The sequence below is a fragment of the Sardina pilchardus genome, chromosome 14, assembly GCF_963854185.1.
Source record: "Sardina pilchardus chromosome 14, fSarPil1.1, whole genome shotgun sequence".
NCBI classification, from domain to species: Eukaryota; Metazoa; Chordata; class Actinopteri; order Clupeiformes; family Clupeidae; genus Sardina; species Sardina pilchardus.
Genome location: NC_085007.1, coordinates 305,426 through 327,925, shown reverse-complemented (window position 1 = coordinate 327,925; position 22,500 = coordinate 305,426). Strand labels below are relative to the sequence as shown.

General features: G+C 46.9%; 3 protein-coding genes across 3 annotated transcripts in view; 2 read left to right on the top strand and 1 right to left on the bottom strand.

Annotated features, from left to right (window-relative positions):
* Window positions 1-7,503: 7,503 nt before the first annotated feature.
* On the bottom strand, window positions 7,504-12,801 carry pcna (proliferating cell nuclear antigen). Its single transcript, XM_062554424.1, has 6 exons — window positions 12,345-12,801; window positions 11,649-11,746; window positions 11,470-11,537; window positions 11,138-11,332; window positions 8,728-8,851; window positions 7,504-8,029 (listed from the first exon to the last, which is right to left on the bottom strand). The coding sequence occupies exons 1-6, from the start codon at window positions 12,563-12,565 to the stop codon at window positions 7,953-7,955; spliced, it is 783 nt and encodes a 260-aa protein (XP_062410408.1). The 5' UTR covers window positions 12,566-12,801; the 3' UTR covers window positions 7,504-7,952.
* Window positions 12,802-14,409: 1,608 nt separating this feature from the next.
* LOC134101186 (profilin-2-like) lies at window positions 14,410-14,949 on the top strand. The gene has a single exon (XM_062554783.1). The coding sequence runs from the start codon at window positions 14,410-14,412 to the stop codon at window positions 14,947-14,949; it is 540 nt and encodes a 179-aa protein (XP_062410767.1).
* A 4,152-nt stretch (window positions 14,950-19,101) lies between these two features.
* Window positions 19,102-22,500, top strand: part of trim69 (tripartite motif containing 69) — a 14,327-nt gene continuing 10,928 nt past the window's right edge. Inside the window, exons 1-3 of the mRNA XM_062554965.1 lie at window positions 19,102-19,534; window positions 19,607-19,779; window positions 20,269-20,364. Coding sequence (XP_062410949.1) covers window positions 19,201-19,534; window positions 19,607-19,779; window positions 20,269-20,364 — 603 coding nt within the window. The 5' untranslated portion in view covers window positions 19,102-19,200. The remainder of the gene's footprint in view (window positions 19,535-19,606; window positions 19,780-20,268; window positions 20,365-22,500) is intronic.

Below are 22,500 nucleotides of genomic sequence, written 5' to 3'. Positions count from 1 at the left end.
ACAAAATGCCTGCGTCCAGTGTCCCTCTGTTGGACGCAAACACACATGCTCCATGAGCCGCTTGAGGCGTGTGTGTGTGTGTGTGTGTGAGAGAGAGAGAGAGAGAGAGAATGTGTGTGTGTGTGTGTGTGTGTGCGTGTGTGTGTGTGTGTCTGCTTAAAGAGAAACTATGTGTGTGTGTGTGCGTGTGGCTGCTTGATCTGAATCAAAAAGCCTTTTATTCTGATTTCCCAGCTTGGCGTGTAGCTGCGCAGGTGTGTGTGGAGTGGAGCATGCTTAAGGATGCAGGTGTGTGTGTGTGTGTGTGTGTGTGTACAGAGAGAACCATGCTTAAGGATGCAGGTGTGTGTGTGTGTGTGTGTGTGTACAGAGAGAACCATGCTTAAGGATGCAGGTGTGTGTGTGTGTGTGTGTGTGTGTGTGTGTGTGTACACAGAGAGAACCATGCTTAAGGATGCGGGTGTGTATGTGTGTGTGTGTGTGTTGTGGCCGCCTGGCCGTGCGAGACAGGGTAGTGGGCTAACCAGTTGGAACAAAGTAGATCAGACACAGAGGTTGCAGTGAAACAAACTTTATTTATTTAGGTACTGACTCGATTAAATTCATTCTGGACTCTCTATCCGACCACATAAAGACGTGGGGATACTTCGGTTTGGCTTTAGGGACCCTCTACTCACTACCACGTAAGTGTAGTGTTGTTTGGAACAGTAGAAGAGGTATAAAAATAGCGTTTTGTAGTGGCGAAAGGACCTGCCCCGGTCACTTACAGGCTAACGAGTTTTGGCTAAAAACGGTGAACTCGAACTTTCTCAAAATACATCCGAATGACATGATTTTGGTGTCAACTCAACGTATGTACTCCCAATAGTCCGAAAAATTGATCTAAAGTGCATTTCACTCCGGATTATCCCTTTAAGGCTGCGAGTGTGTGTGTGTGTGTGTGTAGAGAACCATGCTTAAGGATGCGGGTGTGTGTGTGTGTGTGTGTTAAGAGAACCATGCTTAAGGCTGCGGGTGTGTTTGTGTGTAGAGAGCCATGCTTAAGGATGCGGGTGTGTGTGTGTGTGTGTGTGTGTGTGTATGTTGAGAGAACCATGCTTAAGGCTGCGTGTGTGTGTGTGTGTGTGTGTGTAGAGAGCCATGCTTAAGGATGCGGGTGTGTGTGTGTGTAGAACCAAGGATGCAGGTGTGTGTGTGTGTGTGTGTGTGTGTGTGTGTGTTGAGAGAACCATGCTTAAGGATGCGGGTGTGTGTGTGTGTAGAACCATGCTTAAGGATGCGGGTGTGTGTGTGTGGACAGAGAGAACCATGCCTAAAGCTGCGAGTGTGTGTAGAGAGCCATGCTTAAGGATGCAGGTGTGTGTGTGTGAAGAGAACCATGCTTAAGGATGTGGGTGTGTGTGTGCATGTGCGCACAGAGAGAACCATGCTTAAGGCTGCGGGAGTGTGTGTCTGTGTGTGTGTGTGGGTGGAGAGAAGCATGCTTAAGGCTGAGAGAGTGTGTGTGTGTGTGTGTGTGTGTGTGTGTGTGTGGGCCTCTGTGTGCGTGTGTGGGAGGCTGTGTGTGTGTGTGAGTGTGTGTGTGTGTGTGGAGACGAGCATGCTTAAGGCTGTGGGAGTGTGTGTGTGTGTGTGTGTGTGTGTGTGTGTGTGTGAGTGTGTGTGTGTGTGGAGACGAGCATGCTTAAGGCTGTGGGAGTGCCCAGGGGAGCTGGATCTGCCTACAGGTCTACAGTAGCTCTCTCCTGCAGACTCCGTGGCTATTTATAGCCCTCCGTGCTGCTGCTGCTGCTGCTGCTACTGTAGCATCCCTCTGCTGGATTAAGCCCATGCGCTTTAATTGAGGATCTCTGTACACGTGTACGTCTTTGTGTGAGCAGGCCTCTCTCTCTTTGTGTGTGTGTGTGTGGTGTGTGTGTGGTGTGTGTGTGGGCCTCTGTGTGCGTGTGTGGGAGGCTGTGTATGTGAGTGCTGGCCTGTCTGTGTGTATTTCTGTGAGCATTTTGCTCTTCATCTCTCTGCCTCCTCCATTAGCTCCTCTCTCCTCGCTAACGTCTCGTCTTCCTCTCGACCTCCCCCTTGGCCCCTCCCCCTTGGCCCCTCCCCCTCAGTCTGTCTCGCTGACGAGCCAAACAGGAGAAGTGCCTTCCAGCCTTCATCTCGCCATCCAATCCAGACACTGCGCAGGCACAAGGGCTGCCACTCGGGAACTAGCACTAGGCGCGTTCAAGATGGCTGCGCAGCACAAAGACTGCGCAGCACAAGATGCACGTGGTTAAAAATCTGTCCACGATGGTCTAGATGGGTGTGTTTTCGACTCGGCAGTCGGTATCACATGGCCTCAACTTATCGCGGGAGCAAGGCGTGGCCAGGCGGCTGCTGAGCAGCGGAGCAGCAGCTCTAGAGGTACTGCGGAGCGCAGCGGAGCCTAGACCCTGCCTTCATGACGTCAGGATTTTGCCTTAATTGGCTTTTACATCCCTGACGTATGTGCAGGTGTTTAGATGCCTCCTCATATCCACAAGAGTCCATGCCTCGTGATTCGTCACATGGTCAAGTCTACACTATGGAAGTAGAGAGTGTACAACTTCATAGCAGCGTTTGTATCCCCTCCCCTGCTGACACCGGCAGCTCTCGCTGCTGCAAGAGGTCATTTGGAGTTGAACTTGAACGCGCCTAATGAAACACAACTCAGTACTGGAACTCAACTCAGTACTGGAACACAACTCAGTAATGGAACACAACTCAGTACTGGAACACAACTCAGTAATGGAACTCAACTCAGTAATGGAACACAACTCAGTACTGGAACACAACACAACTCAGTAATGGAACACAACTCAGTAAACTCAACTCAGTATTGAAACACAACTCAGTAATGGAACACAACTCAGTAATGGAACACAACTCAGTAATGGAACACAACTCAGTAATGGAACACAACTCAGTAATGGAACACAACTCAGTACTGGAACACAACTCAGTAACCTCAACTCAGTAATGGAACACAACTCAGTAATGGAACACAACTCAGTAGAACACAACTCAGTAGAACTCAACTCAGTAATGGAACACAACTCAGTAGAACTCAACTCAGTAATGGAACACAACTCAGTAATGGAACTCAACTCAGTAATGGAACACAACTCAGTAATGGAACTCAACTCAGTAATGGAACACAACTCAGTAATGGAACTCAACTCAGTAATGGAACACAACTCAGTAATGGAACTCAACTCAGTAATGGAACACAACTCAGTAATGGAACACAACTCAGTAATGGAACACAACTCAGTAATGGGAACTCAACTCAGTAATGGAACTCAACTCAGAAATGGAACTCAACTCAGTAATGGAACACAACTCAGTAACCTCAACTCAGTAATGGAACTCAACTCAGTAATGGAACACAACTCAGTAATGGAACTCAACTCAGTAATGGGAACTCAACTCAGTAATGGGAACTCAACTCAGTAATGGAACTCAACTCAGTAATGGAACACAACTCAGTAATGGGAACTCAACTCAGTAATGGAACTCAACTCAGTAATGGAACACAACTCAGTAATGGAACACAACTCAGTACTGGAACACAACTCAGTACTGGAACTCAACTCAGTAATGGAACACAACTCAGTAACCTCAACTCAGTAATGGAACTCAACTCAGTAATGGAACTCAACTCAGTAATGGAACACAACTCAGTAATGGAACACAACTCAGTAATGGAACTCAACTCAGTAATGGAACACAACTCAGTAACCTCAACTCAGTAATGGAACTCAACTCAGTAATGGAACTCAACTCAGTAATGGAACACAACTCAGTAATGGAACACAACTCAGTAATGGAACACAACTCAGTAATGGAACTCAACTCAGTAATGGAACACAACTCAGTAATGGAACTCAACTCAGTAATGGAACACAACTCAGTAATGGAACTCAACTCAGTAATGGAACACAACTCAGTAATGGAACACAACTCAGTAATGGAACTCAACTCAGTAATGGAACACAACTCAGTAATGGAACACAACTCAGTACTGGAACACAACTCAGTACTGGAACACAACTCAGTAATGCTTTGGATGTTTGGAACTTAAACAAAACATCTGCTAAATAAGCGTGATGACTCAGAATGTGTGTGCGTGTGTGCGTGTGCGTGCATGCGTGCATGCGTGCGTACGTGTACGTGTTTACGTGTCTGCCAACAGCCCATGCACTTTGTCAGACATGCTTGAAGTGTGTCTGAGTGTGTGTGTGTGTGTATCTCTGTGTGTGTGCATGCATGCATGAAGTTCATCACATGAATTATTTGTAATAAAACATGGCTGCACTTGACAAACAACCAACACCTTACCCGCCCCCATATTGCTGCTTTGGTTTCCAGCTTAGCTGTGCATCTGTGTGTGTGTGTGTGTGTGTGTGTGTGTGTGCTTCAGGTCTCCTTGCCCTCTAAACTGATCTCCCTGAAGATATGTATTGACCTTGATAGAGTCTGACATATCTGTGCGTGTGTGTGCGTGTGCATGTGTGTGTGTTTGTACTTCCCTGAGTCTGTTATGTCTAATTTCTTTTGACAGAGTAATTGTGACAAACGCTTCCGTCCAGTGTACATAGTAAGGGTCACAGGGCGCCCTTTGGGGGTGTTCTTGAGCAACGTGTGCTGGTGTGTGTGTATGTGTGTGTGTGTGTGAGCATGGGCAGTATGCATCCATCAGTTTATTTCTCGCTTCTCAGTGCGCGCACACACACACACAGAGAGAGAGAGAGACACAGACACACACACACACACACACACACACACACACACACACACACACACACACACACACACACACACACACACACACACACACACACACACACACCTCTTCCTCCTTTTTCAGTAGAAAGAGTCAGTGGGCGATAAGGTTCTGTATCCGGCGCTCTAAGTGATTGCATTTCCAAGGTCGTTCGGTCACAGGCCATTTCTGGAGCTTCAGGAAGTGCTCTGCTCAGCTCTCAGGTGTGTGTGTGTGTGTGTGTGTCTGTGTATGTGTGTGTGTGTGTGTGTGTGTGTGTGTGTGTGTGTGTGTGTGTGTGTGTGTGTGTGTGTGTGTGTGCTCAGCTCTCAGGTCTCCTTCTGACCCAGAGTAGAAAACACACCTGCCAACACACTCAGGCTCATACAGCGCTGCAGGAGGGTAATAGAGTGGAGCAGGAGGGTAATAGAGTACTGCAGGAGGGTAACAGGAGGGTAATAGAGTACTGCAGGAGGGTAATAGATTACTGCAGGAGGGCAATAGAGTAGAGCAGGAGGGTAATAGAGTAGAGCAGGAGGGTAATAGAGTACTGCAGGAGGGTAATAGAGTAGAGCAGGAGGGTAATAGAGTAGAGCAGGAGGGTAAAACGAATGAGTACGGGTGGCCTCTGTCCTACTCCTGGCTCTTCTTGATTGACTTTGGCATTGAGAACCAGAGGGGCCTACTGGAGGAGGAGAACTAGAGGGGCCTACTGGAGGAGAACTAGAGGGGCCTACTGGAGGAGGAGAACTAGAGGGACCTACTGGAGGAGGAGAACTAGAGGGGCCTACTGGAGGAGGAGAACTAGAGGGGCCTACTGGAGGAGGAGAACCAGAGGGACCTACTGGAGGAGGAGAACCAGAGGGGCCTACTGGAGAACTAGAGGGGCCTACTGGAGGAGGAGAACTAGAGGGACCTACTGGAGAACTAGAGGGGCCTACTGGAGGAGAACCAGAGAGACCTACTGGAGGAGGAGAACTAGAGGGGCCTACTGGAGAACTAGAGGGGCCTACTGGAGGAGGAGAACTAGAGGGGCCTACTGGAGAACCAGAGGGACCTACTGGAGGAGGAGAACCAGAGGGACCTACTGGAGGAGGAGAACTAGAGGGGCCTACTGGAGGAGGAGAACTAGAGGGGCCTACTGGAGGAGGAGAACTAGAGGGGCCTACTGGAGAACTAGAGGGACCTACTGGAGAACTAGAGGGGCCTACTGGAGGAGGAGAACTAGAGGGACCTACTGGAGGAGGAGAACTAGAGGGACCTACTGGAGGAGGAGAACTAGAGGGGCCTACTGGAGGAGGAGAACTAGAGGGACCTACTGGAGGAGGAGAACCAGAGGGGCCTACTGGAGGAGGAGAACTAGAGGGGCCTACTGGAGGAGGAGAACTAGAGGGGCCTACTGGAGGAGGAGAACCAGAAAATTGATGTCAATTTTCTGGTTCAAAAAATGTTTGCCTTGATGTGAGTAAACAACTGTGAAAGTTTCAATTTGATAGTTTAAAATCTTACCCATTTCACCTGTAGTAAATCCCAATGGCAAAATGCATCGGAAATTGCTACCTTTGACCTTGAAAAAAAGTATGTTCCACTAAATATAAATCGGTAGATTTTTAATATGTGATGCAGGAGGGTTTAAGGACCAATAGAAAGTATGAACCATTACTTTTGCAATTAGTTTAATTTTTGGCTCTTTTTTGATGGACTATTTATAATGTCAACTTTAGGAGGGGACTGTATACATACAGACGGCATCTCGTCATAATCGTGGTTATCGCCCCCAGTTACCGTGGTTACCATGGCTGAAACACCCCCCGTGGGGGAAAACATTTGTGTTCTGCTAGCAAGTTAGCCCATTGACTTTCATGTGTGATGTTAGCATGTTTTCCCCCACAGAGGGGGCGGCAACCTTCTAACCGTCTGTATCGATGACCTGGTTTTAGTGAACTTTTAGATGGAAATTTACAAGTGCCAGTTAACCAAATTGTTAAGCATTCATACAGTATATTAAAATATGCATTCAGATCATGTTTTCAAGTCATGGCTGTACAATATTTAACATGCAGACTAACCAGATCAATGTACACAATATCTAGTCCACATGTCACATCAGTCTTTAGCTCCCTCTACAGTCAAAGCAGTGCTACTGCAATGTGTTTGGGAGGATACTTTGAACTTTGCCTAAACCAGCTGTTTTCAAATGGTGTGGCAGGCACCAGAGCCTAAACCTTTTTTTACATTTAAAATGGATTTCGATACTTCATACTTATTACTCTAAAACCAATAAGATGTTTTGCACTTACTACTCTTAAACCAAAAAGATGAGATGTTTCATAGTTACTACTCGTAAATCAAGAGATGTTTCATACTTACTCGTAAATCAATAAGAGATGTTTCAGTTACTACTCGCAAATCAAGAGATGTCATACTTACTCTAAAACCAGAGGTGCTTTGCACTTACATCAGTAAGACAAATGTTTCATACATACTACTCTTGCACCAATACTTACTCTTAAACCAATAAGACAGATGTTTCAGGTACTACTCTTGCACCAATACTTACTCTTAAACCAATAAGACAGATGTGTCATACAAACTACTCTTGCACCAATACTTACTCTTAAAGCAATAAGACAGATGTTTGTTACTACTCTTTAACCAATAAGAGATGAGTTTCATAGTTGCTCTTTAACCAATAAGAGAGATGTGTGAACAAAGTAGAGTACAAAAGGTTTATTAAAGGATAACCAACAGGGCCCAATCAGTATTTACAGAGTGAAGTATCTACACAGCGCAGTGGACGCTGGCCAATAGGGGAGACCGTAACCAGGAAGTGTGTGTGGGTGGGGGGTGGGGGGGGACCAGACTCTACAAAATCAATCTCTTACTGGTCACCGCTTGGGTTAAAATGAGACACATCACATCGAGATTCAGGTCCAAATCACACACACGGTAAAAACACAACCCAGTCTTCACCTTATGTGAAAATAGATGGTCCTATTGAAAGTGCTAGCATCAGCATATTACCATTATTAGATCTTGAACAGAAACGCATTTTCTTTTTAACATTGTTTGGCTTGAATTCATTTTCCCCCAAGGTAACTAGATAAGCAATGCATTGTGGAATCAGAACGTGATAAGAGGTCATTTTAGTCGTCCTTCCGGACAATTAGGACGACTCCTCGTCAATCTTGGGGGCCAGGTAGTATTTGACGTGGCCCATGTCTGCAATCTTGTACTCCACCACTGAAAGACACGAGTAGAATATCTAGTTTAGAAACGGAAGTTTCCATATTTAAAGCATTCATTCAATTCTATCTACAATAACAATGTGGATTTACAGCTGCGTGTGGAAATGTAGGAGGACATGCTAACTAATGGAGCAACGGGGCAAATGTGAAGCATACAGACATGCTAACTAATGAAGCAACGGGGCAAATGTGAAGCATACACATTTCTAGAATGTAATGGCGTTAAACACAGTGATTTATAAGTGATTTGAGAGACAATGACACTGAATATTCTCTGGCACCATTTACAGGACATCAGGGCACAACGGAGACGCTGGACTACAGAGTGAAGGGTTCTGCAGGGGTTCTGCAAGGGAGCTTACCCACGCTGGGGTTCTGCAAGGGAGCTTACCCAGGCTGGTCTACAGAGTGAAGGGTTCTGCAAGGGAGCTTACCCACGCTGGGGTTCTGCAAGGGAGCTTACCCACGCTGGTCTACAGAGTGAGGGGTTCTGCAAGGGAGCTTACCCACGCTGGTCTACAGAGTGAGGGGTTCTGCAAGGGAGCTTACCCACGCTGGTCTACAGAGTGAGGGGTTCTGCAAGGGAGCTTAGTGAAGGGGTTCTGCAAGGGAGCTTACCCACGCTGGGGTTCTGCAAGGGAGCTTACCCACGCTGGTCTACAGAGTTCTAAGGGGTTCTGCAAGGGTTCTTACCCAGGGGGATGTCCGCAGACATGCTGAGGGTGACGGTCTTGGACAGGGGCGTGGCCTTGGTGAAGAAGTTCAGGTAGTTGAGGGCGAAGATGAGCTGGACCGGCTCGTTCATCTCAATGGTCACCTGGAACGCACAACAACCAAAGATTAACATCCAACCACCTCAACATCAAGGCCGTAAGATACCTCTACTAATCAGTGCAACACCATGGGGCAGATTAGTCAGTGCAACACCATGGGGCAGATTAGTCAGTGCAACACCATGGGACAGTGGGGCAGATATAGTCAGTGCAACACTATGGGGCAGTGGGGCAGATTAGTCAGTGCAACACAATGGGGCAGTGGTGTGGTATACAGTTGGCTTACAGTAATATACATGTGCTGTGCATTGGCTGTTACCATGACTACATAATATGTACAATGTATGAGCAGGTGTACAGCCATGTGCAGTGTAGTAGCGGTACCATCATAAGAGTCTTAATGATGGATGTGCAGATATGAACCGAATATATTAGAAACACACATATGGATATTCAGTATGAACCGTATACAGATAGTAGGCTGTACAGCACATATGGATATTCAGTATGAACCGTATAGACGGGTAGTAGGCTGTACAGCACATATGGATATTCAGTATGAACCGTATAGACGGGTAGTAGGCTGTACAGCACATATGGATATTCAGTATGAACCGTATAGACGGGTAGTAGGCTGTACAGCACATATGGATATTCAGTATGAACCGTTTAGACGGGTAGTAGGCTGTACAGCACACATGGATATTCAGTATGAACCGTATAGACGGATAGTAGGCTGTACAGCACATATGGATATTCAGTATGAACCGTTTAGACGGGTAGTAGGCTGTACAGCACACATGGATATTCAGTATGAACCGTATAGACGGATAGTAGGCTGTACAGCTATGTGCAGTGTGGTAACAGCACCACCGTAGTGCAGAAACTGTAACATTATAGAGTAGTAAGCCTAAGTGTGTGTGCAGTATAGTAACATTACAGAGTAGTAAGCCTAAGTGTGTGTGCAGTATAGTAACATTATAGAGTAGTAAGCATAAGTGTGTGTGCAGTATAGTACCATTATAGAGTAGTATGCCTAAGTGTGTGTGTGCAGTATAGTAGCATTATAGAGTAGTAAGCCTGAGTGTGTGTGCAGTATAGTAACATTATAGAGTAGTAAGCCCAAGTGTGTGTGCAGTATAGTAACATTATAGAGTAGTAAGCCTAAGTGTGTGTGCAGTATAGTAACATTATAGAGTAGTAAGCCTAAGTGTGTGTGCAGTTTGAGTGGTGAGAAGGTAGAAGACCAGTTCTCTCAGTAGTAAGAATAAGTGTGTGCGTGTGTGTGTTCATTCTCTGTGCACGCAACACCTCCTCCTTGTCCTGCTGGTCTGAGTGTATTAAGAGTAAGTGTGTGTAGTGCAGAAATAGTAACATTATAGAGTATTAACAGTAAGTGTGTGTGTGCTGGACGCACCGCCTCCTCCTCTTGTCCACGCTGCTGGTCTGAGTGTAAGTAGAGAGTGTGTGTGTGTGTGTGTGTGTGTGTGTGTGTGTGTGTGTGGACGCACCGCCTCCTCCTCTTTGTCCACGCTGCTGGTCTGAGTGTAATAAGTGTAATAAGTGTGTGTGTGTGTGTGTGTGTGTGTGTGTGTGTGTGCTGGACGCACCGCCTCCTCCTCTTTGTCCACGCTGCTGGTCTGAGTGTAATAAGTGTGTGTGTGTGTGTGTGTGTGTGTGTGTGTGTGTGGACGCACCGCCTCCTCCTCTTTGTCCACGCTGCTGGTCTGAGTGTAATAAGTGTGTGTGTGTGTGTGTGTGTGTACGCACCGCCTCCTCCTCTTTGTCCACGCTGCTGGTCTGAGTGTAATAAGTGTGTGTGTGTGTGTGTGTGTGTGTGTGTGTGTGTGTGTGTGTGTGTGTGTGTGTGTACGCACCGCCTCCTCTTTGTCCACGCTGCTGGTCTGAGTGTAAGTAGAGTGTGTGTGTGTGTGTGTGTGTGTGTGTGTGTGTGTGTGTGGACGCACCGCCTCCTCCTCTTTGTCCACGCTGCTGGTCTGAGTGTAATAAGTGTAATAAGTGTGTGTGTGTGTGTGTGTGTGTGTGTGTGTGTGTGTGTGGACGCACCGCCTCCTCCTCTTTGTCCACGCTGCTGGTCTGAGTGTAATAAGTGTGTGTGTGTGTGTGTGTGTGTGTGTGTGTGTGTGTGGACGCACCGCCTCCTCCTCTTTGTCCACGCTGCTGGTCTGAGTGTAATAAGTGTGTGTGTGTGTGTGTGTGTGTGTGTGTGGACGCACCGCCTCCTCCTCTTTGTCCACGCTGCTGGTCTGAGTGTAATAAGTGTGTGTGTGTGTGTGTGTGTGTGTGTGTGTGTGTGTGTGTGTACGCACCGCCTCCTCCTCTTTGTCCACGCTGCTGGTCTGGGACAGCTTGACGTTGCCGGTGCCGAGCTCTCCGGTGGCCGAGAACTTGACGCCATCCTTGGCGCAGGAGATCATGACAGCGTCGCCGATCTGTGACAGGTCGCGGCAGATGCGAGCGAACTCGCCGGAGGGCATCTTCACAACACAGCTGTACTCCTGCTCCTGAAAAACAGCATTTCAGAGAGAAGACTGAGTTTCACAAATCATCTGAGATTGGAGGCCTTTGACCGTCAGTTTAAAATGTTTACAAGAGACAAACTATATAGTTTCACTACAAGGGCAAAAAACAGAACACTTACTGGGATCCCAAGCTGCTCCACGTCCAAGTCCATCAGTTTCATCTCATAGTCCGACACTTTCTCCTGATCTGTAAAAATATATTGCTTTTGGAATGAATATATTGAAAAGATAAATGTTATAAAGCATAAAACTCCACATTTGTATTATAATTTTTTTGTTATATTTATAATAAACTCACTGAGCGTCTCAAAGACCAGAGCAAGGGCGTCGGCATTGTCCTCGGCGCGAAGTGTGATAATGTCCTCATTCCCCGCACACTTAAGGATTTTGGACATACTGCGTGAAAAGGAGCTCTGGTCATTTTCAGTTCATATGCACAATACAACAGAAGTTCTATGAAGAGAGTGGTTATCAGTATATGTCGGTTTTCAAGACATGAACATTCCGAGTGATGAAAGTGTCTTTTCAGACGTCTGTAGGACCAGATTGTGCTGCTGTAGTCAACGCAGTTTCGGAGTTTCCCGCCAAGCGCGGGCTACGCGCCGAAATGACGTCAGCATTACGCATCACATATTAGTCCAGCTGCTTACAACAAAAAGGGCTCAATTCGAGAAATATTCCTAATCCGCCACCACACGATACTAGTGTAGTATTGAATACAAGTTTGTTTAATCACGGTGGCCAGTTTACGAAGCAATGGCAAATTGTTTCAAATCCCTTGCCGTTCTGATGGCGCCAAACTCCGAGGCTAGGAACAAGTGCAGCTGAAGCTCTGTGTGCTAACTTCAGGTTAGCTAGCTAATAGTCCTAGCACAATTTCCCTGATACATGCGCGGGCAAGCCCATCCGCCATGACATTTACACAACAAGACAATACGTTCAGAGAATCAAAAATACGTTTGTGCAATATTAGCTTATTAATAAATAATGTTACCTGCTCAAATTAACCCCCATTGCAAGATTGCGGTCACAGCGGTAGGAGTCGAACCCATCACTACGCAGAGTCAGTTGCACAAGGGAGACGTGTGAAGAGTCCATACTTTGTAGTGAAATGCCAGAGGAGCTGACATCCCAACAAGCTTCTGTGATCAGGTCTTTCAGAGCCTCCAAAACCTTCTTCAGGATTGAGCCTTGAACAAGTCGTGCCTCAAACATTTTGTGCGGTGGTTGTGTCTTCTACAAACAAACGGCTGCGGTTCTTGAAAAAGCTAACTTTCTTGGTAGATTTCGATATGATCAAAGCCTGAAGACTGTGCGCAATGTATAACAATGATTCTTGCTAAAACTTTACTAACTCTACAATCAAACAAAACAACTTTAAGCGGATGTCCAGCCGAGCTGTTCCAAAACCGTGCTACCCCTTGCTCCGGTGAGTTCAGAAATGTATTTGGCGCGTTAACCTCTTCTGTTTTACAGACTCCCGGGTTGATTTCAGTGCGTAACTTCCGTTTCAAACTGGGCTCCTCCTATCAGGGATCGGCACTTCCTTAAGTCGCCATTTTGGCTCATCGAGGAGAAAGTAAGGAAATGGATAATGACAAAGTAATGCCGCCGGGTGTCACTGTCATCTCCTAGATACCCCCCCCCCCCCCCCCCCCCCCCCCCCACACACAGCTATCCGAATCAGCCATGGGCTGAAACAACATTTATAGAAGCCGTGAGAAAAGTAGGCCTGGTACAAATGAGCTTATTTAGGAAAGATAAAGTTTTATTAACAGAAAGTCTGGAGATAAGCAGAGATTGTTGAGAGTTATAAAAAAAAAAACAGAGTTGATATGAACGTGCCTTTATCTGTCGACATTTTAACGCACTTCTTTCACAAACAACCTGCTGGCCTAGGCTACTATCTTTGTGACGTCATGAATTCACTTAGCCATCACAACACACGTAATATTGCGTTTACAACGAGGGCCAAGGGCATGAAGTAGGCTAAGGTACCATCGGGTAGGCATGCTTCATTAATTAATATTCAAATAATCCGAGTTATGAATGGAAGCACTTTATTTGCTAATTTATTTAGGTTTTTGGTTTATTCATGATAATGATGTGTTTAATGAATTGGTCTAGGTGGAATTTAAATTTTAATAATCTCCATTCCTGATGAGATAGATAGATAGATAGATAGATAGATACCTTATTGATTCCCAAGGGGAAATTCCAGAAAGACTCTGTTCAACATGCACTTAGTTTATTAAGCGTTTCTTGTGCGTTGTGGTTTGTAGCCTACATTTCAGTATTTAGTCATCTTGTTATTTGTATGTCGCTTTGGACAAAAGTGTCTGCTAAATCCCATTTCCATAACCATAAATTATAATTTGATTAGGCCTATAGGCTATAGGCCTATTACATTATTAATTATAGTCAACATAGTAGCTATAGGCCTATTACATTATTGTTAATTATAGTCAACATAGTAGTAGCATATGAAATGAAACTAGAAGCACTCCATTTCGTTTCATGGCTTGCCATAACACTGCTAGTGATTTCAACTTTGAATTTATCACTAGCTATTCTGAAAGCATGGTTACCTAGATTACTAGTTTTACGAAGACCACAAACTTCACACAACCTTTGAGAGTTCTGCAGGCTTTGAGCTCAAGTGTTCCTCCAGCCTAAATCTCCTCCCTTATTGTTCTCTCTAATCATGTGGCCCTTATGTGTACTTACACTTTATACTATATATTTATACTATATACATACCCTTACTTATACTTATCCTCTCATCATGTCACCCTTATGTTTACTATGTGCCCCTTCTTCTCTCGCTGTCTGTGTGTTTGTTTGTTGCTCAGTAGCCCCTTTGTCATCGACCCCCTGCTCTTCTCCTCCTCCTCCTCTTCCTCCACCCTCCTCCTCTTCCTCCTCCTCCTCCACCCTCCTATTTCTCCTCCTCCTTCTCTTCCTCCTCTTCCTCCTCCCCCACTCTCCTCTTCCTCCTCCTCCACCCTCCTCTTCCTCCTCCCCCACCCTCCTCTTCCTCCTCCTCCTCCTCCTGCTCCATGGCTGAGCGGTTGTGGGCGGAGTGTGTGTCCCAGCTGATGGCCGATGGTCAGTGTGTGGACGTTGCCGTGGTGAGGTTGCGGAGTGGGGCGGTGCTGGCCGCAGCTGAGGGCGGAGTGTTCCGGCACGTGAGCCGCCGTGAACTGCGCCACCTGCTGGCTGCTGACCGCCGGCGCCTGCGCACCAGAGGCCTGAGTCTGGGCGGCGTCCCGCTGCTGCTGCTGAGAGACCAGCTGCTGGGTGACATGGACCACAACGGGCACGGCGACGACAACGGGCACGGTGTGGATAACGGCGTGGATAACGGGCACGGCGTGGATAACGGCGTGGATAACGGGCACGGTGTGGATAACGGGCACGGCGGAGGTGCCCTCCACAGCATGGACCTGCGCACCAAACAGCGCCCCAGTCAGGGCGTCGCCGTGTGTCGCACCCACAACCACCTCCTGCTGCTCATGGGCCGCACTGGAGCGGGCAGCGGCGCCCTCAACCACCGGGCACAGCAGATGGCAGCGTGCCTCCGCAACACGGGCGCTTAGACAAGAGCGGCACACATTTACACATCAAACCTCCAGACAGAGGAAAAGAGGGATGAAGAGAGAGAGAGAGAGAGAGAGAGAGAGAGAGAATAAGGAATGTAGAGCGCTGCATAGAAAAAGAAAGAGAAAGAGAGAGGGAGAAAAAGAGAGAGAGGAGGAAGGAGTAGGGAGTGAGAGTGTGGGAGAGAGAGCAGTAGGCTGCAGAGAGAGAGAGAGAGAAAGAAAGAGAGAGAGCGAGCGAGACGGAGGGAAAGAGAGAGAAAGAGAGAGAGCGAGGCAAGAATGAGACACAACTGGAGGGAATTCCCAGGACATATAAACAGTACCGAGTTGGTCTAGAGGCCCAAATGACTGGGATTATGGGCCGTGTCTGCGTGAGGGTTGGGGTTAGGATTTACACAGAGGCTCCTTCATTCCTCTGAGGATTATAATCCAACTCAAAGGGGAAAAATGCTGAGTGCACCGCAAACTCCCACACACCTCGCAACCCAACTGAAGGAAATAAATAACAGTGTGAGGAGCAGACATGAGAGCGTGTTCATTGTGTTCACCCCCACACACTCTCTCTCACACACACACACACACACACACACACACACACACACACACAGTGTTTACTAGAGTCGTGAGGAGCAGACATAAGAGTGTGTTCATTGTGTTCCCCCCCACCTCCCCCCCGAACACCACTCACACACTGGACTCATGAGACATGTTTGTGGACATTTACAGATGCATTTACAAGGTGATTTTGCACAGAAAAGTGTCTACATGGAGTGTATTTTTTGTTTGCTTGTGGGTTTTTGAAACAAGCCTCTCTTGCAATGAGGCCAGCGTGTAATTGTGTAATTGTTGTCATCAAGGCAGCAGCACCCTACAAGGAGTCAGGATATAGCGAGGGAACAATAGTGGAAGGAAAAGAGCCGAGTTGTCCAGGAGGATGTGTGATGTGTGGGGAATGTTGTTGTCCAGGCCCAAGCCTTTGTTCAGCTGATTGCTCTCTCAAGGGGGCTCTCTGCTGTAAACGTGTGAGCTGATAGTCGTGCTGTGTTGTGTTGTGTTGGGTCCCGATGCCTCTGGGCTGTGTGCACATGCCAGGCAAGATGAGCAGGCCTGCTGCAGTCCTCTGCTTTCAGTTGGAAAAGCAAACTTCAAAAGAGCCTGGGAATTTGCTGAGTCAGAGAAAAAAAATCCCACTCAAGTGTTTTTTTTCCCTCAACTGCCTCAGTAAAGTCTGCGCTTGGTTTCAGTGTTGCTGTAGAATAGAATAGAATAGAATATATACTTCTATATATACAGTGAGGAGAACATGTATTTGATACCATGCTAAAGTTGACTAAAAAGAGGAATATAAAATCATCATTTGACAATTGATCTTAATGTCTTAATTCAAAAATTGAGTAAAAATAAAACCGCTAACTACCCCAATTTTCTTTGTGAATGAAGAATGTTTCGTAAATAAATAAATGTTCTTCCTAAATGCTAGGGGGAAGTAAGTATTTGACCCCCAATGTAACCCTATGGGAATTTAACACATAGGGTTAACATTGGGGCAGGCAGATTTTTATTTTTTAAGGCCAGCTATTTCATGGATTCAGGTTATTATGCATCCTGATAAAGTTCCCTTGGCCGTTGGAATTAAAATAGCCCCACGTCATTACATACCTTTCACCATAGCGAGAGATTGGCATGGTGCTTTTTGCAGTAGGCCTATTAGCCTGTTTGATGCTCATTGAGCTCAATGCAAATCAAACAGGCTAATAGGCCTACTGGAAAAAGCACCATGCCAATCTCTAGCTATGGTCAAGGGTATGTGATGATGTGGGGCTATTTTAATTCCAAAGGCCAAGGGAAATTTATCGGGATGCATAATATCCTAGATCCATGAAATAGCTGGTCTTTAAAAATAAAAATCTGCCTGCCCCTATGTTAACCCTATGTGTTAAATTCCCATAGGGTTACATAGGGGGTCAAATACTTCCTTCCCCTAGCATTTAAGGAAAACATTTATCTATTTACGATACATTCTTCAATCACAAAGAAAATTGGTGTCCTTGGCGGTTTGATTTTTACTCATTTTTTAAATTAAGGCATTAAGATCAATTGTCAAATGATGATTTTATATTCCTGTTTTAGCATGGTATCAAATACATGTGCTCCTCACTGTATATGTTCCTATTGAGTCAGGCTAGCCGTGCGTGCCTCTATAGAATAGAATAGAATACTGTATATACTATAGAATATACAGTATATGTTCCTATTGAGTCTAGCCAGGCTAGCCGTGCGTGCCTCTAGAGCGGAGAGGAGAAGGGTGTGTTTTTCTGACAATCATCCTCGGCTCTCCCCTCATCTGTTCAGCACGAGAGGTGAGTAAGAGATGAGAAAAGTAGGGCACATCTGTTTAGGCTCACACACAGGCTCCAGTGGACACACACACACACACACACACACACACACACACACACACTGTCAGGGTTACACATCAACTTAACACACATTCAGACTGTGCGTGTGAATATGTGTGTGTGAGAGAGAGAGAGAGAGAGAGAGAGGGGATATCAGAGTGTGGGTGGGTTGGTGGTTGTCTGTGTGTGTGTGTTGTGTGTGTGTGTGTGTGTGTGTGTGTGTGTGTTAGTGAGTACAGTAGACAGAGTGTGTGTACTTTGGCCTGGCTGCAGCGTAGACCCTACAGTGGTGATCACTCTTTTCTTCCCTAAATAAACAGTCCAGGGATAGTATCTGTATCTGGGGCCCGCCTCCGCTTCCTGACTCTGGGCCTGACGTCAACAAGGGGGGGTTCAGCCTTCTGACCACCCCCACCCACCCACACACACACACACACACACACACACACACACACACACACACACACACACACACACACACACACACACACACACACACACACACACACACACACACACACACACACTCCCACTTACACTGGGATGAAGTTAGAGGCAAAGAAGGCCTGCCCTCTCACCTACCACCTCCCCCCCTCCACACACACACACACACACACACACTTAGACTGGGATGAAGTTAGAGGCCTGGAAAGCCCGCCCACTACCCCACCACTACCCCCCCCCCCCCCCCCCCTCTCTCTTTCCCACAATCAACAGGAAGCCTGAGCCAGAGGCATACGCAAGCAGAGAGGCCAGCCAAATTAGAGGGCTGGAGAAAGAGAGAGAGGGAGAAAGAGAGAGAGAGAGAGAGAGAGAGAGAGAGAGAGAGAGGGGAGGGGAAACACGACGGCTAAACTTCACCCAAGTCGGCAGAGGGAGAAGGGGATTGCCGAAAGGAGCCGAGCTGCGGTGCTGAACAGATTTGGAGTTGAGCAGCGAGACTTGGGAGAGCAGCGAGAGCAGAGAGCAGAGACAGCAGAGAGAGCAGAGAGCTGGAGCTGTGTTCAGCTGAGAGTGTTGTGTTCAGCTGAGAGTGTTGTGTTCAGCTGAGAGTGCTGTGTTGAGCTGAGAGTGTTGTGGAGAGCTGAGAGCAGAGAGCTGGAGTTGTGTTCAGCTGAGAGTGTTGTGTTCAGCTGAGAGCTGGAGTTGTGTTCAGCTGAGAGTGTTGTGTTGTGTTGTGTTGTGTTCAGCTGAGTGTTGTGTTGAGCTGAGAGTGTTGTGTTGAGCTGAGAGTGTTGTGTTCAGCTGAGAGTGTTGTGTTGAGCTGGAGTGTTGTGTTGTGTTCAGCTGAGTGTTGTGTTGAGCTGGGCCTCAACAACCACAACAACGAGTGAGTAAGAGTCTGCAGTTTTGGACAGACAGAGACAGAGAAAGTGGATCAAAGTCAGCAAAGGAAATAGCAGCACAAAAACAACTAGTAGAATAGAGAGGGAAGCAGACACAGACACGACTAAGTAGAGTAGAGTAGAGTAGAGTAGAGTAGAATAGAGTAGAGTAGAGTAGAGTAGAGTAGAGTAGAGTAGAGTGGAGTAGAGTAGAGAGGGAAGCAGACACAGACACGACTAAGTAGAGTAGAGTAGAGTAGAGTAGAATAGAGTAGAGTAGAGTAGAGTAGAGTAGAGTAGAGTGGAGTAGAGTAGAGTAGAGTAGAGAGGGAAGCAGACACAGACACGACTAAGTAGAGTAGAGTAGAGTAGAGTAGGATAGAATAGAATAGAATAGAGTAGAGTAGAGTAGAGTAGAGTAGGATAGAATAGAATAGAATAGAGTAGAGTAGAGTAGAGTAGAGTAGAGTAGAGTAGAGTAGAGTAGAGAGGGATACAGACGCAGACGCAGACGTGAGTGCGTGATGTCGTCCCAGATGGCCAAGTCGTCTGCGCAGCGTCTGAGTCGGGACCTGACGTGCTCCATCTGCCTGGAGATCTTCAAGCAGCCCGTATCGCTGCCGTGTGACCACACCTTCTGCGAGGCCTGCATCTCGGGCTACTGGGCGCGGCCCAGGGGTCACTCTCAGGGTCAAGGTCAAGGTCAAGGTCAAGGTCAGGGCAGCGGCGGTGGATGCACGGGCTCCTGTCCTCAGTGCCGGAAGCTGTTCCCCGGTCAGACCTACCGGCGCAATCGCATCGTGGCCAACATCGTGGAGAGCTACGTCCAGGGCCTGGAGGAGAGCGGCGCGGCGCTGGGTGGAGGAGGAGGAGGAGGAGGAGGTGCAGGTGGAGGAGGAGGTGGAGGAGGAGGGGTCAGCTGTGATGGAGGTGTGAGCGTGAGCGGCAGCCCCAAGCCTGCGCCCCTGTGCGGACGGCACCGTGAGGAGCTGAAGCTCTACTGTGAGGAGGACCAGGAGCTGGTGTGTCTGGTGTGCGGCCTGTCACAGGACCACCGCACACACACACTCGTGGGAGTGCAGGAGGCTCAGCAGAGATACAGGGTAAGACACACACACACACACACACACACACACTCGTGGGAGTGCAGGAGGCCCAGCAGAGATACAGGGTAAGACACACACACACACACACACACACACTCGTGGGAGTGCAGGAGGCTCAGCAGAGATACAGGGTAAGACACACACACACACACACAGACATATACCATGCATTATCCGTCAGAATGTACCTGTTCAAAATGATCTCTGTCATCTACTTTCTTTGTCCTCTTATCTTTGTCCACCTCTTTTAAATCTCTCTCTCTCTCTCTCTCTCTCTCTCTCTCTCTCTCTCTCTCTCTCTCCATTTCACTTTAACATGCATCTTTCTCCTTAGTAACCACATTCCAGAGCTGTTACCAGTCACCACTGCTGGTGAAGGAGCTCAATAGGCTGGCAGTGCCACTGATGCTGCTGTGTTGTGTGTGTCTCTCTCTCTCTCTCTCTCTCTCTCTCTCTCTCTCTCTCTCTCTCTCTCTCTGTGGGCAGGCGTCTCTGAACAATGCCATGAGTGCCCTACAGGGGGAGCTGAACACTGCCTTAGAGTGTGAGCGAGAGGCAGAGCGAGAGGTCAAGAAACTCAAGGTGAGCATAAACAAACAAACAAACAAACAAACAGACACACCTCACATTAACCTTCTTTCAAAGGATAACAACATTTCATGTTATTGATTTGTCCCTCATCATTGGCTTTAATCAATATGGCTGTAGTGTTGTTGTATCAGGAGAGTGTAGCTGTAGTGTTGTTGTATCAGGAGTGTAGCTGTAGTGTTGTTGTATCAGGAGTGTAGCTGTAGTGTTGTTGTTGTATCAGGAGAGTGTAGCTGTAGTGTTGTTGTTGTATCAGGAGTGTAGCTGTAGTGTTGTTGTATCAGGAGAGTGTAGCTGTAGTGTTGTTGTATCAGGAGTGTAGCTGTAGTGTTGTTGTATCAGGAGTGTAGCTGTAGTGTTGTTGTATCAGGAGTGTAGCTGTAGTGTTGTTGTATCAGGAGAGTGTAGCTGTAGTGTTGTTGTATCAGGAGAGTGTAGCTGTAGTGTTGTTGTATCAGGGGAGTGTAGCTGTAGTGTTGTTGTATCAGGAGAGAGTAGCTGTAGTGTCGTTGTATCAGGAGTGTAGCTGTAGTGTTGTTGTATCAGGAGAGTGTAGCTGTAGTGTTGTTGTTGTATCAGGGGAGTGTAGCTGTAGTGTCGTTGTTGTATCAGGAGAGTGTAGCTGTAGTGTTGTTGTATCAGGAGAGTGTAGCTGTAGTGTTGTTGTATCAGGAGAGTGTAGCTGTAGTGTTGTTGTATCAGGAGAGTGTAGCTGTAGTGTTGTTGTATCAGGAGAGTGTAGCTGTAGTGTTGTCGTTGTATCAGGAGTGTAGCTGTAGTGTTGTTGTATCAGGAGTGTAGCTGTAGTGTTGTTGTTGTATCAGGAGAGTGTAGCTGTGGTGTTGTTGTATCAGGAGAGTGTAGCTGTAGTGTTGTCGTTGTATCAGGAGTGTAGCTGTAGTGTTGTTGTATCAGGAGTGTAGCTGTAGTGTTGTTGTATCAGGAGTGTAGCTGTAGTGTTGTTGTATCAGGAGTGTAGCTGTAGTGTTGTCGTATCAGGGGAATGTAGCTGTAGTGTTGTTGTTGTATCAGGGGAGTGTAGCTGTAGTGTCGTTGTTGTATCAGGAGAGTGTAGCTGTAGTGTTGTTGTATCAGGAGAGTGTAGCTGTAGTGTTGTTGTATCAGGAGAGTAGCTGTAGTGTTGTTGTATCAGGAGAGTGTAGCTGTAGTGTTGTCGTATCAGGGGAATGTAGCTGTAGTGTTGTTGTTGTATCAGGAGAGTGTAGCTGTAGTGTTGTTGTATCAGGAGAGTGTAGCTGTAGTGTTGTCGTATCAGGGGAATGTAGCTGTAGTGTTGTTGTATCAGGGGAGTGTAGCTGTAGTGTTGTCGTTGTATCAGGAGAGTGTAGCTGTAGTGTTGTTGTATCAGGAGTGTAGCTGTAGTGTTGTTGTTGTATCAGGAGAGTGTAGCTGTAGTGTTGTTGTATCAGGAGAGTGTAGCTGTAGTGTTGTTGTATCAGGGGAGTGTAGCTGTAGTGTTGTTGTATCAGGAGAGTGTAGCTGTAGTGTTGTCATTGTATCAGGAGTGTAGCTGTAGTGTTGTTGTATCAGGAGAGTGTAGCTGTAGTGTTGTCATTGTATCAGGAGTGTAGCTGTAGTGTTGTTGTATCAGGAGTGTAGCTGTAGTGTTGTTGTATCAGGAGAGTGTAGCTGTAGTGTTGTTGTATCAGGAGAGTGTAGCTGTAGTGTTGTTGTTGTATCAGGAGTGTAGCTGTAGTGTTGTTGTATCAGGAGAGTGTAGCTGTAGTGTTGTTGTTGTATCAGGAGAGTGTAGCTGTAGTGTTGTTGTTGTATCAGGAGAGTGTAGCTGTAGTGTTGTTGTTGTATCAGGAGAGTGTAGCTGTAGTGTTGTCGTATCAGGGGAATGTAGCTGTAGTGTTGTTGTTGTATCAGGAGAGTGTAGCTGTAGTGTTGTTGTATCAGGAGAGTGTAGCTGTAGTGTTGTTGTATCAGGAGTGTAGCTGTAGTGTTGTTGTATCAGGAGAGTGTAGCTGTAGTATTGTTGTATCAGGAGAGTGTAGCTGTAGTGTTGTTGTATCAGGAGTGTAGCTGTAGTGTTGTTGTATCAGGAGAGTAGCTGTAGTGTTGTTGTATCAGGAGAGTGTAGCTGTAGTGTTGTTGTATCAGGAG